The sequence below is a fragment of the Hippocampus comes genome, unplaced genomic scaffold (assembly GCF_001891065.2).
Source record: "Hippocampus comes isolate QL1 unplaced genomic scaffold, H_comes_QL1_v1.1 scaffold74, whole genome shotgun sequence".
NCBI classification, from domain to species: Eukaryota; Metazoa; Chordata; class Actinopteri; order Syngnathiformes; family Syngnathidae; genus Hippocampus; species Hippocampus comes.
In genome coordinates, this window is record NW_017804812.1 from 725755 (window position 1) to 740988 (window position 15234).

The window sequence follows — 15234 nt, forward strand, 5'->3', positions numbered from 1 at the left end:
TTCAATGATTAGGGGCAGCAGAAACTGAAAAATAGTATATATATATATATATATATTTTTTTTGTTATAAAAAGGAGCCTCACTGGTGACTGAGAGCATGTAGGAAAATGTAGGTATTAATACAATGTAGACAAACCTCAGCAAATTTCGGAGTTCCCGTGAGGACTTCCCTCAGTTCTTGTATCAGTTCCTCTCTGGTGATACCATGAGGGTCATTGGGGGGCTGAGAAACGTGGTAGGGGTACAGAGGGAGGTTGACAAGAAGCAGCAGGCAAGACATTGAAATATGTCTGCCCATCTTTCCAAAAGGCAGGATGTGGCTTTTGATAAAGTCAGGCTTATGTTTTTAAATCCGATCTTTACCAATTTGATTTTTATAAACTGGAAGATGGAGTATGTGTACATAAAACCTTGCACTGTAGTGGCCTTAACACAAATAGGCACGGTGTCTCAATTAAGGAAGGCAGGTCAACAGTTAATATTAATTTAACGTAAAAAAAAACAAACAAACTATAAAATAGCTACACAACAAAAGTCCAAAAACCGAAACTTTCTCTCAACGGCGTCAAAAAGGTGTGAACTCACTGGACTGGTCTCCTCTACAGATTTGTTGAAGTCGCTATTATGAGAACGTAACACCAATTGTGTCTGCTTTCATCAATTGCTCACCAAAGCAGCTGAACAAACAGGAACTTACCGGAGTAAAGTCAATGGGGAAATAGCAGGACGTCACCTCAAAAAGCTCCTCTGCAAATTTACCTGAAAAACAAAAAAACAAAAACAAAAACAGAGGAAATTACTTTGACGCTGAACAGATGAACATCTTGTTGCGTCTAAAAGTGTGCAATACCCCCACCCATCAATAATAATAAAAAAAAAAAAAGGTGAGTCACCGCTCTCACCTAGACTGTAACCTCTGTGGATGATCCTCTTGGCAATTTGGAAGGCTAAGAGGAGGTTACGAGGATCCCGCTCCCCATCCATCGACTGGACAAAACCAAACACAAAGTCGGCTCCTAATCCCTTCAGTTCTGTGGACAGAAATTAGGGAATTAAATGCATTGCACATTCTGAAAACGACTCTGAACTGTCAAATGTGTTATTATTATTACCAGCCTCTCTGGTGTCCATGACGTTAATGAGCATCTTATAGACACACGCTCTGTCGGCCAGCAACAGCGACTGCGGAGAAATACACAAACCATAAGCAACTAATTTTTATAACAATTTTTGACCGCACGAGCTGTTGGTAGCACATGACAAAGTGGTGGAGGGTTTCCTGCATTCGGTAGCGCTGATGGTTTGTTCACGATGGAAAATTGAGGAGTGCTGCGATTGTGAGACCTCACCTGAACATGAACATCCTGGAACAAGGACTTCAGTATGGAAACTGTTGCGCCGGGAGGCAATGTTGGGCAATGGGTCTGGGGAGGAAAAAGAAAAAAAAAAACCATTGAATCGGATAATAGTGTGTTTTATTATTACCTGAACTAACCATGTTCAATAGACGTTGGTAAACAATAAAAAGTAGTTCTGGTAAAGCTCACCAATGTCCTGAGTCCCTGTAAGACAGGCGGTGTGGTGACGTAATGGTCTTTCAGCCGGTTCTCATAGAACGAGAGAAGAACTTCCACTGAGGAGACACGGGGTACAGTTATTTTACACAATAACAGAACAGTATAAAGACGTTTGTTTTCAAAATAGCTCTATATATGTAGATACTGCAAGTGTAGAAATTGCAGAAAAAGTCACGGGTGTTGGGAGATTGTCCCAGCAGTCACACAGAGCACATATTGAGATGAACAACCATGCACACTCACATTCACGCAAGTCAGGCGAGTGTATCTCCACACCCATTGAACTTCATATTCACTTTATTAAGTACCAGTAGATGCTGGCCCTGTGTAAACCGAGAACCCCCAATACAGGAAAATGAACCATTGACTGAATGAAGAGAAACACCTTCTTTCTGTGTGAGGTCTTCATAGCACTCCTGTAACACCTCAGAGAGCAGTTTGACCCCTCTGGCTCGAGTTTGAGGCTGAGTGCTGGTCAGACTCGGTCTAAAAAAAAAATTAATACATGAAACCGCTTGAATAACTGTCACAAAACAACTATAGTTGCACTCCATTGTGCTACTCCAAAACGGCAGAATGATAAGGAAAACATCCCAGTGTAATCAAACTCTCGTTCAAGGTCTGCTGACTTGTTATTTGAAGGATCGACAGCTCACCCCAATGCTTCCACCAGCTGCAGAACAGTAAACTCTCCATTTTTGAGACCTGAAAAGAAATATACGAAAGTATAAACACACAAAAAAATGGTAAAGTACACAAATCTTCCCAAATGATCGCCGATGATCACACATACACATTCGCTCGAAGCATGCAGGTCAAAAGTTCATTTCGTTGCAAGATGTTAGCAAGTAACGTGCCGTTAACATGTAAGCACGCTGCCTAACTACCACTTTTTTGTAAGACTAATTGCCCATGACAGTAGGGTTAAACATATAATTATTACACATATCTTTATTAGGATCAGAAGTCAGATGATGATAAAACGTGTACTGCGATTCACTTCATTACCAAACAGGATGTTGAAGCGCTAAGTTAGCTAGTTCACAGGCATGCTGCTTTGCACGCACTTAAGGAAACGAAAGCAAAAGTATTCAACGGAGGGTCAAACTGAACACGTATTCCTCCACCTGCGGCTGTATCTTTGGCTTTACTGTCTTGCAATCCCGAGACAAATTCCTCCACCAGTGACACCAGCACGGGACTTTCTTCAGCCATCGTGCCTCTTCACGCCACTGGTGCACGCATGCGCACAAAATCGAGTTGCGACATCGAAGTGTGGATATCAGACTTTAAAAGAATGAAAAAAAGCACAACGCGTACTACTAACCACGTTTTACGTTTTAATATAATTCCATGTGGGGACAAGAATGTTGCAACTGTCCATGTTGTAATTGAAAACAACATTTATTATTATTTTGTGACGCCTTCAGTGACAAAAGACATTTATATTTTCACCTTGAGATGAGTGGCACTTGAATTAATCTTCCTCTTTTACGATAACAAAATTGATTATAAAAAATGTAATTATTTTTCGCGCGTGTTAGTGATAGTTGTGTTCACTTTAGAATTCAATATCAGCTATTTTTTAAATAGTTGCAGTTTATCCTAATTCACGTGAAGTCATCATCACGTTAGCTCATGCGCAGGCGCAAAAAAAGTTGGGAGTCGAGCTCCTCCGTCAGTAACCTTTTGCTGGAAGAGGAATGATATTTAAAGGTTTAAATATGGAATTGACAACAGACGCCACACTGGACTATCGTAGTAGAGAACAACTGGAGTGGAAAAGTAGCTACTGACCGTCTCCACACTGGGAAAAAAAATTGTTGTGGAAAATACCACTCGTGCTCGAAGTTAATGTTTTCCTGACGCGGAAGCTAACTAGCTAACGTGATTAGCTTGGGGCGAGAAAAGTGTTTGGACGATTTGTCAACATCACAACGAGGGACAGCAAGAAAGAAAGATACCCTTTGATATGCCCTTGCACTCTGGCCGGACGTTTTGAAAGAAAACGGAGTCGCTCGGTGAAGCATCAAAGTCTTGGAATCTTGTGGCCCACGAGTTGTGACGCTCTTTAATCGTGTTTGAACATAACTGATCCAGGTAACACGCAGTGATCTGAACACTTTGCTTGCAACACCAAAACCCGTTGCCCACCCTCACTGCTGGGCTACAGTTTGTAATGGGGCCCCTGCTGAGTTAGTAGGACGCTTGGAAGCAGAGTGCATCCCCTCTAACCATGGGAGGATGTGTGGGGAGATACTGGGAACGATGGGATGATACACAGAGCAGAGGCTCTTCCAGGAACGGTGGTCGTGGAGGTAAGAACACCATGTCAGGACTACAACACATTCCCAGTGAGAAATGTAATGATGACCACTTGTGATTGTGTTTCAGCTTTTGCTTTGTGTTGAATTGCTGCGTCGTTGAGTTTCTGATGCTGTGACCAAATGTATGCACCACAGAGAAAATGTATTGTTTAGAATTATCCTCTGATGTATACATATTCAATGTTGTTTTTCATCCCTGTTGCAATTAATTTATTTTATCAATGATGCAATGGGTCAAGCGTGAGTCACTTTCACCCTTACCTTATGTTTTGTGGGGAAACTCGGCACACATCTGTACCCTGCTGGAAACCCTCATATCTTTTTTTAATTTTACAGCATGAGGAGACTCGTGCACAACGTGACGAGGTTTTTGAGAGTCGGAATTTAGAGCTCGTGATACCATATCGCCAGCCTTACTCTTTTTTTTTTTTTTTTTTTTTTTTGAACGTGAAAAAGTTTTAAAATATATTTTTGGTACATTAGTTTATTTCCAGATAAATATGCAGCAATATACAGCTTGAAATGGATTTTGAATAGTAATTTTTCAAACCCAATATCTGTGACACAAACAGCATTTGTTGCCGATACCGGCGAGAATGCCTGTGATGCGGTCAGTATTGTTGAGGAGGTTTATTATGTCTATTATCTTCTCGGAATTGAACATTCTTCAAAAGATAAACACTGGCGCCAAGCCGTGTTTTGATCTTCTTTCCTACATGGAATTTGGATGGCTGCAGGAGCACTTAACGAGAAGTAAATATTATATTAGCCACCAGACTAAACTGCAGCAGCACACAAACCGGCATGCTCTCTGAATGGCTGCATAGTTTCGGATCCGGAGAACAATTCAAGAGAAATCTGGCTTGGCATGCCACGTAAAAATTCCTTTTGATGATTTGGCACGTCGACGCTTTGAAGACAACATTGATGAATGTTCTTCGGTGACGGTTATTTTTAGAATTTACAACAACAGAGCTCATCTTCTCAAATAGGCGTTCCCAAACGTTTTCTGCTGAAGACCCAAATTAGAAATGTTCCTCCCTGGGACCAGAACTTACTAACGTGAAATCACGTGTTGCAGGACATTGACACATCCTTGACATAAACGAATGCTAAAGTACGCAGCAGGTCAACGTTTAGCAGCAACCTTGGAATCAAAAAGCCATTTCGCCCTTTACTGTTAAACCAGGAGGCCCAATATAAATAGACACACAAGTCCATGACTGAGTGCGGGAACCCGTTCTCGAGACTGTTAAAGAATCCCCAAGAGACTGTAGTTTGTGCTCTTGCTTAAAAAAAAGTTTTTGTCCATAAATAATCGCTTCCACTTGACATCATAATGGTGTCAATATCACTTGAATGTGGGTGTTTTTTTCTGAGTGTAGTGACCACAAGCCAAGCCTGGCTTGTAGCCACTGTCTCCATGCACCCCCCGCCGCCGCACCCCCAAACAAAATGTCTAAACATGTCCCCTCCCTCCATGTTGACTTACTGGCATCGCCAATTATTGTCCCCTCTCTTTCTTTCTTCCTGTCTTTGTTTTTTTTGTTTTAAACAAACACATTTTTTATGAACTTGGTTTTGCCTTTGTCATTAGTCAAGTATTGTCACTGCCTTGTCAGAGTTTAAAATCCATTTGCCCCACGTCTAACGGTGATCCTTTGTCTGAGCTCTCTAATGATTGTGTGCAGTATAGTCAGGAAAAGGCAAATCTGCTACTTGAGGAAAGAATTAGCGAACCACCACAAACCCCTGGAATTATTGATAACTATTTACAAAAAAATATATTTTACAAAAGAAAAAGGCACTTCAATGCATTCTGGGTATTCCAATTCCTTCAACCAACTCAAGGCTGAAAAATAAATCTGCGAGTCTGAATGTGCATTTTGCACCCCAACAAAACAAAATGAAAAGCAAAATTGAGATTCATATATAGTTTTTGATGCGCTTACGTCACTAATGGTCGGGATGAGATCGGCGCTATGCCGCGGAATCTATCAAATATCGGAGTTTGGCTGGTTCCTCCTTAGCTAATTTTTTTAATTTTTATTTCAAATCAGTTACATTTAGGAGACCACCTTGGAAGACGGCACACTGAAGGATTTCCTTCAGCCCCGCATCCAGCATGGGCACAGAACAGCAAACAGATGAAAAGGTTTCGGGGAAAAAAAACTGTTATAATGTGGAAGGGGCTGGAGACTGAGCTTCTGTGTGTGTTTTTTTGTTTTTATCTGTAGTCACAGAAGACCGAAGTGTTCTCATGATAAGATAAGCAGCGGTTTAGGGAAAATAGCCCCTATCTTCTTCAAGTATACATCCTCTATGTTCACGTTCTACAACGAGAAAGACATACGTTGCAGTACAAGTTTGCCAGTTTGCTTGGACCATTTTTCCCCCACAGGAAATAACGACAAAAGAAATGACCTGTAACCAGTTCCCATCAAAAAAAAAAAAAAAAAAGTCAGGAGGAACATTTTGACATTCTTAACTGTCACAATGTACAAATAAGCTCATGACAGCGACTTGTGTACGGAATGACCTACCACACGGCTAATTTGGGTAAGAGGCAAATCCAACTTGTCACGATGCTACTGATGCCACAATGTCTTCCATTTCCCCGTTTGGCTTAACACTGGGTGAACATAAACTCTGGGGTGTTCCACCAGGGGTTCCATTGTATTTGTATGGATGCAAAACAGCCCTAAAAAAATAAAATAAAAAAAGATTCAGAAATACAGCAATTGGAGGCTTCTTATATTTCATTTACAGGATACTGTGTGCATTTATAATTTTTTTTTTACCACTTTGTGTTAGGAAATAAAATCTTTTGGCCCATTTTTAGGGGGGGGATGTGTGTCAACGGAATCCTGCATGCCGGTGTATATATTATATGTCAGGAAAACTTAGTGAGTGCTTGCGCATGTACTAATCTTACACCATGACACCATGTCCTTCTCCCTAAGCTGCTTGCATGATAAATAATTAGTTTGAAAGTCCTAGTTTCAAGTCCTCATTTTTCCATTGCATCCCATCTCAATAACCGAGAACCAGGTAGTAATTCGCAAGTTTTAGTTGATATTTTTTCCAATGTGAGTTTGATGATAAAAGCAAATGTGGCTGTGACCACATTTCTTTTTCAAGAAGGGATTGGAAACTGTTGCGGTAAAAACGTGCATGTGTCCAGCAGTCTTCCCTCCTGTTAGATAAGTGCTTAAGGTAAATATTTAATGACAGGTGAAACACAAGTCAAGTTCCATCGATAACAGCGACACATACTTCATGCATATTGCAAACTCTGAATGGAGTCCCGACTAGATCCAGTTGTGCTGGATGTTCTCTTGTCGTCTGCTGACAGCTAGACGTGTCGAGAGACAACAAAGCAAAAGGCCGTTGTTGATTTAGAGACATCACCTGCGCCCTTCCTCCCGCAGTCAATCACGTCGCTTTAGATTTCTGACAACGCATCCCTCAAAGCAATGCGAAAGCTCTGTCGCATTGTGTGATGCGGCTGCCATTTTGGAACTCCCACATTAACATTTTGGTCCCCTTTCTGTTGACAGCTCGTAACGAGCCACTAAAGAAAGATCGACCCAAGTGGAAGAGCGACTACCCGATGACCGAGGGCCAGCTGCGGAGCAAACGTGACGAATTCTGGGACACGGCGCCCGCTTTTGATGGCCGCAAGGAGATCTGGGATGCCCTAAAGGCCGCCGCAGTGGCTCTGGAGTGTAATGACCACGAGCTGGCCCAGGCCATCGTAGACGGGGCCAGTATCACCCTGCCACATGGTGAGCCAGAGCACAACATGCACCGGTCTCCAAAAAAAACCAGTTGGTCTCGTTATGCAAACACCGATAACGATCTTTTTCCCCAGGTACTCTGACGGAGTGTTACGACGAACTCGGCAATCGCTATCAGCTACCCGTCTACTGTCTCGCTCCACCCGTCAACCTCATTTCAGAGCGCAGCGACGACGATCACAGCGACAGTCCCCAGCTCTCCGTAGCGCCTAAGAAGGAATTTCAGCTGAAGGTACAGATGACACTTGTGTTTAATTCCTTCCATTCTGATACCGTTCGCCCCAGTAAAGTCTGCATGTAGCATCCTGCCCTGCAGGTGCCACACCTCCCAAAGCATCTTCTGTGTTTATTGTGCCAGATTACAGCATTCATTCAGTATGACAGCTGACGCACGTGTCGAAAGAGCTGCTGGCGAGCGCATTGTGGACACTGTGTACACAATTAGGTTATCTGAAAAGTTTCTCTGGGCCGGTGTCATTCTTAACATTGCACGTCGACTGCAGGTGCGCCTGTCCACAGGCAAGGACCTGCGCCTGAGCGCCAGCATGACGGACACTATTGGTCAGCTGAAGAAGCAGCTGCACGCCCAGGAGGACATCGAGGCCGCCCACCAGCGCTGGTTCTTTTCGGGCAAACTCCTTACGGACAAGACACGGCTGCAAGACACCAAGATCCAGAAGGACTTTGTCATTCAGGTCATTGTCAACCCTCAGGCGCAACCCAAGATGTCACCTACAACCCCCACCCCCACCCCCACACCCACACCCACCGCCGCCGCCACCAGCAGCAGCAGCCCTGAATCGGAGTAGCTGAGGTCAAGAACCAAAGCAGTGTGGAGCGTTTTATTCTTCAAAACGGATGAAGCCAGCACAACGCATGCAGACTCTGGCCGTTGCCCTTTTATCTGAACTAAAGCTTGCCAGGTGCCAATGGGGAGAACACGAGGTGGCGTTTGTGTGGGACTCTGAAACGTCGCCGCGATCCTACTTCTTTCCAAGGGGAAGACAGAAAACAGGACAACAATCTCCTTTAATATTTTCTTATATTGTGAAAATGATGTTAATTGCGCGTGGTTTTTTTGCACATTTTAAGAGAACTCTTGTAGGAGTTTGTGTGCCTTCTGCAAGACAAAACAAAAAAGGGGTTCATGTCCACATGGATCGTATATTTGCTGGTCTAGCCCTTTTAAAAACTCAATCCGAGCTAGGTTGCGTGCATTGATCCATGTGCGAGTGCATACTTGCAGGAATATATCACCCTCACATTATTACATATCTTCTTCAGGAACTGCAGTCGCTTATTCAGGAAATAAAGAATTCCTATCCAAGTAGGATGTAATGTCTGTTCCTGACACTACCAAGGGCCTTTTCGTTTCGTTGGAGCTGTTCTTGCCCCCAGCCTAAAATAATATCAGTCCGCTCACCAGTTGTCATGATGGTCCCGAAGAAATTGCCCCTATTTCCTGTCCCAGACCAGGAACACCGTCTTTTATATGAGTTGCAACATTTGGAATGGGTATTCGATTCAGTTTCTTCACTCGACGGTGCGTAAAATGAATCATAAATTTACGGTAATCAATTCATTGTTGTCTTTTTTTTTTGTATTACTTGCCATGGGATTGAGGGAGCTTCCTTAATGTTCTGAACTCCTGTTTCCTAGTCAGTCTTAATTATACCAACAATTATACTCTATTATAATATCTGTATATAATATTGGACCCATATTGCCCACTCTAATTGCTCATATTAAGTGAAGAGATCTTAAATATGGCCTTTTAAAGGGCCTTTTTTTATAGTCTTAAATTGGGAATCCATCCGTAATACGCTCTGGAACAGAACATATTTTAATTTGTGGCGCCTTGATTTCGACTGGACTCTGAACTAATCCTCCTCGTGCTGATGTTTTCAAAAGCACAAGACTGCATACAAAGTAGCAACATAAAAAAAAAGCAGGTTTTAATGAACCATTTTCAGATAACAGTATGTGACTAACTGTGTCACTGCACATCATGAGTTTGTTTAGTCTAGAAGGCAAACTGTCCCGTTTGCTGCTGCAAAGAAAAAGAAAATGCAATGAACAACGTTATTGCTATTAAATAGCTATCAGGTGAATTTTTCAAGCTGGAAAAAAAACAAACCCGTAGCAAAAGTGCAACTACACTTGAACTCAAATCAGATTCAGTGCAATGGAGTGGCTCATCTTGTCTGTCATGACTTGCCTTTGCACATTGAGTTTCTGGTTGCTGGCGCACTTGATTTATGCTGTTTTTATGTTGATATTGCCTCTTAAAACAGGCAACATCATTGGTTTGCAATGCCTTTTTTCAAAATTAATTTTAAGTAACACCATTGGCTACATCTGCTTTTTAGAGTACAATCATGGAAATACATTTTAACCACATCTCAGCATCGCAAGATTTCAATTCCTTTCAGCTTGTTAGCCAGAGCTTCTTGCTATTGGGTAGGTTTCTTATTCATTGTATGCAAACGTGAGTAAGAAATGTCATCTTTGTGCAATAAATATCCTCTAGACATAGGCCTAGATGACCGTGAATTTGATAGAGCACCAGCTGTTTATGCGAGTTCCATATCCAAACGGGAACGAGCACAACCCTTGTATCTATAGAATCAGCAGACGCCTGTGTCAACTGTTTGTTTACCTTTGACACTTTGTATTGCAAGCTGTCGCTCTGACCTCTCACCTGGGAGCTCATCTTTTTCAAAATTAAATAAGAATTCTTACAACCTGCCCATCTCATGTTGTTTTTTTTAATTAAATCGTGCTATTGTTTTTAGCCATAGGGTCAGTGTATCATCACTTCTCCTCAATGTGGGAGCAAACTGGAGGAACCCACGCATGCAAAAACACGCAAGCTTCACACAGGAAGGTTGCAGGCAGCATCGAACCCACGATCTCTGCACTTTGAGGTCGATGTGCTCACCACTCGAGCACCACACCACTGCTTCAAAATTACTTACAATACGACACATGAAGTAAACAGCATCCACTTCCTGCACAACATTTTTTCATTCTAATTCACTGGGCTCTCTTCGTAACCTCCATATGTCATAAACTGACATTGAAACCAGAAATGCTCCGCAACAAAATGCCAGTGTTCTAATTTACCACAAGATGGCGCTCTTCACTCACATATAATGAGCGTAAAATACACCGCAACAAAATGCCAGTGTTCTAATTTACCACAAGATGACGCTCTTCACTTACATATAATGAGCGCAAAAGGCAGGAAACCGAAGGTCTGAGGCCATCGATGTAGTTAGTGAATCTATCCTTTCAAAGCAGCGCACCACCAACTTCCTCCTCCCTCTTTCTGCAAACCCAGTTAGTCACTCGAGGGTCTGTAAAGGGTTGTGGTGCAAGTAGGCCTAGGGGAAAAAAGCCCCTATTGACAGTGGAATTTCACTGGGAGCTTCATGTTTGTGGTCACTCTGCAAGTCTCAGCCCATTCTACACTCTTTCTAAAGCGAGAGCCCCGATATGACCCGATAGTAAGGAACTAACGAATTTACTAAAACTAAAAACGGAAAAAGCATATTCGTTGACAAGAAAAAAAAATACATCTTAAATTTCCAAACCTAACTATAACTAACTATATTTTAGCGAAAATGTCATTTGAATTTCATTCATGAGCTTTCAGGGTTGATTTAAATGTATTTATTTCTATATTGCGTTTCACTCGTAGCTACACAAGAAGGAAGGTCAACCAGTTGTTTTAGAATAAAGAGTTTACTTAATTACGCAACACTTAGTGACCTATTTTTGATCTTTTTATTCTGCACTTGATTAATACTACTACAAATATTAAATAAAACCCCAAATTCATACTACTGGCTAATTTGCATGGGATTAAAAATGGGGTAATTTCAGTGAGACTCAAAATAGAAACTAGTACTGTATGTCTGCTTCTTATTGGAGCTCATTTGGAGGGTGCCTTACTTAGTGTTTATCAAAAAAGAAACGTAACTGGAACTGTATTTTACGTTTGCAAAATATCATTAGTTTTCGTCTTTGAAAATTCATTTAATATATGAGTCTTTGAGGTTGATTTTAAATGTATTAATTCGATATTAATGCACGGCCGTTGGAAGTGCAGTCGAACAGTAATCTGGGAGTTGCAGTCCATTTAATCTGTTTTCCAGACGCATCCAACAGCAGCTAATTTAAAAAAAAAAAAAAAAGCGCGTCCAGATGACGTAGCTCCTAGGCGACGAGTTTGCGACATTTGCCTTGATTGTCACAACTGCTTTTTTTTCGTTAAAATCAGCCTGAAACGCAACGCTCGGTAAAAAATGTTTTCATGTTTTGGTTCATATATAAACAAACTAATACAGTATCTAAAAAAATAGTTCAGTATTCAGCCGAGGTTAATACTTCTCACCAGGAATTCAAGCCACAAATCCGCTTTCGATAACTTCAGACGTCTGTGGACTGTTATGTGGTACCTATATGTTTTATACACATATTCATATCACTGCACAATACTCACTATAGTGTTGCACACAATACACACACTTTTCCCAAAACGACAGGGATTAAATACTGCCTATGAGTAAATGTTGAAAAGCCTTTCACTTCCACTTAAGTAACATTGTCCTGCACAAGATTTAATTGCTTCTGTTTTCCATCACATTCAACCTTTCCCAAAAGTAAACATTCACAATGAAGAAGTGCAAACAGTACCAAATCTATTTTTGCTTCTCCCACTAAGTGCCATTTAACACTGTCATCCAAAGGAGAAGTCTCCATGTTTTCCTCATTTACTTTCTGCCTGTTTACTTGGTGTTAGTTCACCACACAGGAAGTGGCACTCCTACGTAAGACACCGAAGATTGTTTGTGATATAACGTGTGCTCACTATGGTTTATTAATATATCAAATTGTTATGCAAAATTTCCGACCAGAATAGCACAAGACTCTAACCAGAATAGATAGAAAGGAGTCAAATCCTCTCAAAAGCCAGTGTTTGTAATGTCTAGTTTTGGCGGCTTAATCCTCCGTCTCCTATTCTCACCACGCTTTTATCTACTTACCTAACGCTCAACTAAAGCTCGACCGTGTGTGTGTGTGTGTGTGTGTGTGTGTGTGTCACCTGCAGAGCTTTTGCTGTAACCACCACAGTGAACCTGGTCACCCGCTGCATCCTGACAGGCTTGGGCACAGGGCCCAGTAGTAATGCAGCCAATAGAAGGTTGAGCATGGACAGAGAAGGTAAATAACATTGATAGTGTTTTGTTTTGTTTTTCTCTGCCAGGTTAATAAATACATTGACCTTACTACTGCCGTGATTGGAATATTGTAGCTGAATTTGCAGTCAGTCACCCAGAGAGCTTCAACAACTTTCATTCTCTTCGCAACACTCCATCTAAATCATTCGCTTTTGACAGGAGTGAGGCGCACTCTTGATTGAAAAACACACGCATCTTCAGAAAAGTGGCCTACATACAGAGCCTCCAAGCCGCACCACAGGGCACGGCAATGGAAAATGACAATTTGTGTCACTGCCTCTTGTGCTATCAGGTTGCGCAGTCGGGATTGCTTGGCTTCCTGCGACATCAGACAATCACTGTGGCTCGACGGGGAATTCACATTCATCACATTTTTAGGAGGGAGGGAGCAACACAGTGACGTCTTAGTAGAACCACTAAAATGGAAAGATGCATGGATCGCTTCCTGAACTCCTGCTGCTTGTGCAGAAAGCATCCAAGTGTCTTTTTTTTTCAAGGAAAGGGAAAGATCAACTCTCACATTTTCGATATCAGTGGTTCTGTTGTACATTGATGGGCCACGAGACATCCTTAAACGTGCCACAAGAAATTATCCAGTTTCATTTCGCAAATAATTTGCTCATCTATGGAGGCCGAGCGATGTACAGCGACGACGTTTTGTTTGATGGTGTGCCATGAGATTTCCTTAATGCAACTACTGTAACGACTTCCACGCTAAGCTGCATTTCGCGCAGCAGCCTAAAACCAGACAGCACATTGTTTTTGTGAAGTCTACATGTGATACACTTGTTTGTTAGGGTTTGAAATTTTACCTTCCTTGTTTGTGTGTGTGCGTGCATGCGTGGGCATTTGTTTTGTGAGAGATCTGTTTGTCCCCCTTCCTGGTGACTGTTTCTGATGGTAATAATGGTCTTTGTGTTGTTTACTGGACACAATCTGGGTCAAATTAAAAGCAACCTGGCGAGTTGTTGTGATGGAGCGCATACTATTGCAGGATTCCAATCTGGATCCTCTTGAATGTGAGGCAGATGTGCCAACCACTACTTCAGCGCATTGTCTCTTCATAGTGATGTCATAGGTCTTGCTTTCAAGGGATATGCTCCACGTCGCCACTGTTCAAGGGGGCTGGGGTGGGGGGCTCTGTTACAGATGGGAGTGGAGGGAAACGGTGACTGTGGGGTTGGGGAGTAGATTCTGTGATACAGCCAGAAAAGACAAATTCAAGCTAAACAACCAATTTCTCCCTCGCAGCAACGCAAAGTGGTTCCAAGGCCGCGAAAGATTTGGTGTTGACTTCAGTCGCCATGGTGACCAGGAAAATCCAGGCAACAGTCATGCATCAAACCAACCTCTCGGCATGGTGTTTTTCTGTCAGGTCAGTGGTTTTCAGTCTGGCGGTAATGTGAGACGGAGATGAAACATCAGCGCATTCCCAAGTTCTTCATTTGTCTGGGTCACTAAGAAAGGAAGGATGAGAGACAGCGTCGCGGAGGGAAAACCAAACGGCCGTAAACATGTCATCAATGAAATTAGAGACAAAGAGCAAATTATCCTTCCTCAGTTTCTCCATCTTCATGTTTTGGATCGAGTCCATGACTCAACCCACTTTCCTCAGCGTGAAGAGGGGGAAAAGAAACACAGACTCTACAAAGTATTTAACTGGAATTGCCATTGGGCAATATCGTACCAGAAACACATTCTAAACACATTTGTTATTCCTGCTACAGCACCACCATAGGAACTCGAAGGTGAAAAGTTAACTCTTGCAACTATTACAGATTCTTTATGCATCCCGTATTCCACAAAAGTGACCGCACAACTGATATAAATTACTGGAAATCAATCAATCTAATTTTTTGTACAACTTTTCATGGGACAACACTGAAGAAATGACATTTTGCTAGCAGGTAAAGTAGGCAGTGTACAGCTTGTATTTCAATGTGAATATTCTGTCCCCTCCAAATAATTCACCATCAATGTGTAAATAAACCCCTGGCAACAAAAGAGAGTACACCCCGAAGTGAAAATGTCCAAATTTGGGCCTGATTTGTTATTTTCCCTCCCTGGTGTCACGTGACCCCTCCGTGTTATGGGTCTCAGGTGTGAATGGAAAGCAGATATGTTAAATTTGGTGTTACCACTCTCACACTCTCCCATAGTGGTCAGTGGAAATTCATCTCATGGAACGGAACTCTCTGAGAGTCTGAAAAAAAAATGTTGCTCTACATAAAGATGGCCAAGGCAATGAAAACATTGTCAAATAGCCTGTAACTGAGCCTGCAGT

The 15234-nt window shown here is 42.1% G+C and overlaps 2 protein-coding genes and 1 long non-coding RNA gene across 5 annotated transcripts in view; 2 read left to right on the plus strand and 1 right to left on the minus strand.

Moving 5' to 3' along the window:
* Nucleotides 1-2839, minus strand: part of mms19 (MMS19 homolog, cytosolic iron-sulfur assembly component) — a 9700-nt gene extending 6861 nt beyond the window's left edge. The window contains exons 1-9 of one of the 2 annotated variants that reach the window (XM_019863753.1): nt 2705-2839; nt 2234-2282; nt 1963-2063; nt 1548-1633; nt 1350-1424; nt 1113-1182; nt 903-1031; nt 698-759; nt 137-223 (exon numbers count right to left, since the gene is read on the minus strand). In XM_019863753.1, coding sequence (XP_019719312.1) covers nt 137-223; nt 698-759; nt 903-1031; nt 1113-1182; nt 1350-1424; nt 1548-1633; nt 1963-2063; nt 2234-2282; nt 2705-2792 — 747 coding nt within the window. In that variant the 5' untranslated portion in view covers nt 2793-2839. The remainder of the gene's footprint in view (nt 1-136; nt 224-697; nt 760-902; nt 1032-1112; nt 1183-1349; nt 1425-1547; nt 1634-1962; nt 2064-2233; nt 2283-2704) is intronic. The other variant, XM_019863763.1, reaches the window with a different exon arrangement.
* Nucleotides 2840-3208: 369 nt separating this feature from the next.
* Nucleotides 3209-10450, plus strand: ubtd1b (ubiquitin domain containing 1b). The gene is made up of 4 exons (XM_019865442.1): nt 3209-3895; nt 7465-7692; nt 7779-7936; nt 8208-10450. Exons 1-4 carry the CDS (start codon nt 3814-3816, stop codon nt 8511-8513), a joined length of 774 nt encoding a protein of 257 aa, XP_019721001.1. The 5' UTR covers nt 3209-3813; the 3' UTR covers nt 8514-10450.
* Nucleotides 10451-11918: 1468 nt separating this feature from the next.
* The window catches only part of LOC109513172 (uncharacterized), a 37505-nt gene continuing 34189 nt past the window's right edge, over nt 11919-15234 (plus strand). For both annotated transcript variants that reach the window (XR_002167674.1, XR_002167673.1), the window contains exons 1-3: nt 11919-12007; nt 12821-12933; nt 14202-14325. This is a non-coding gene — a long non-coding RNA (uncharacterized LOC109513172). The remainder of the gene's footprint in view (nt 12008-12820; nt 12934-14201; nt 14326-15234) is intronic.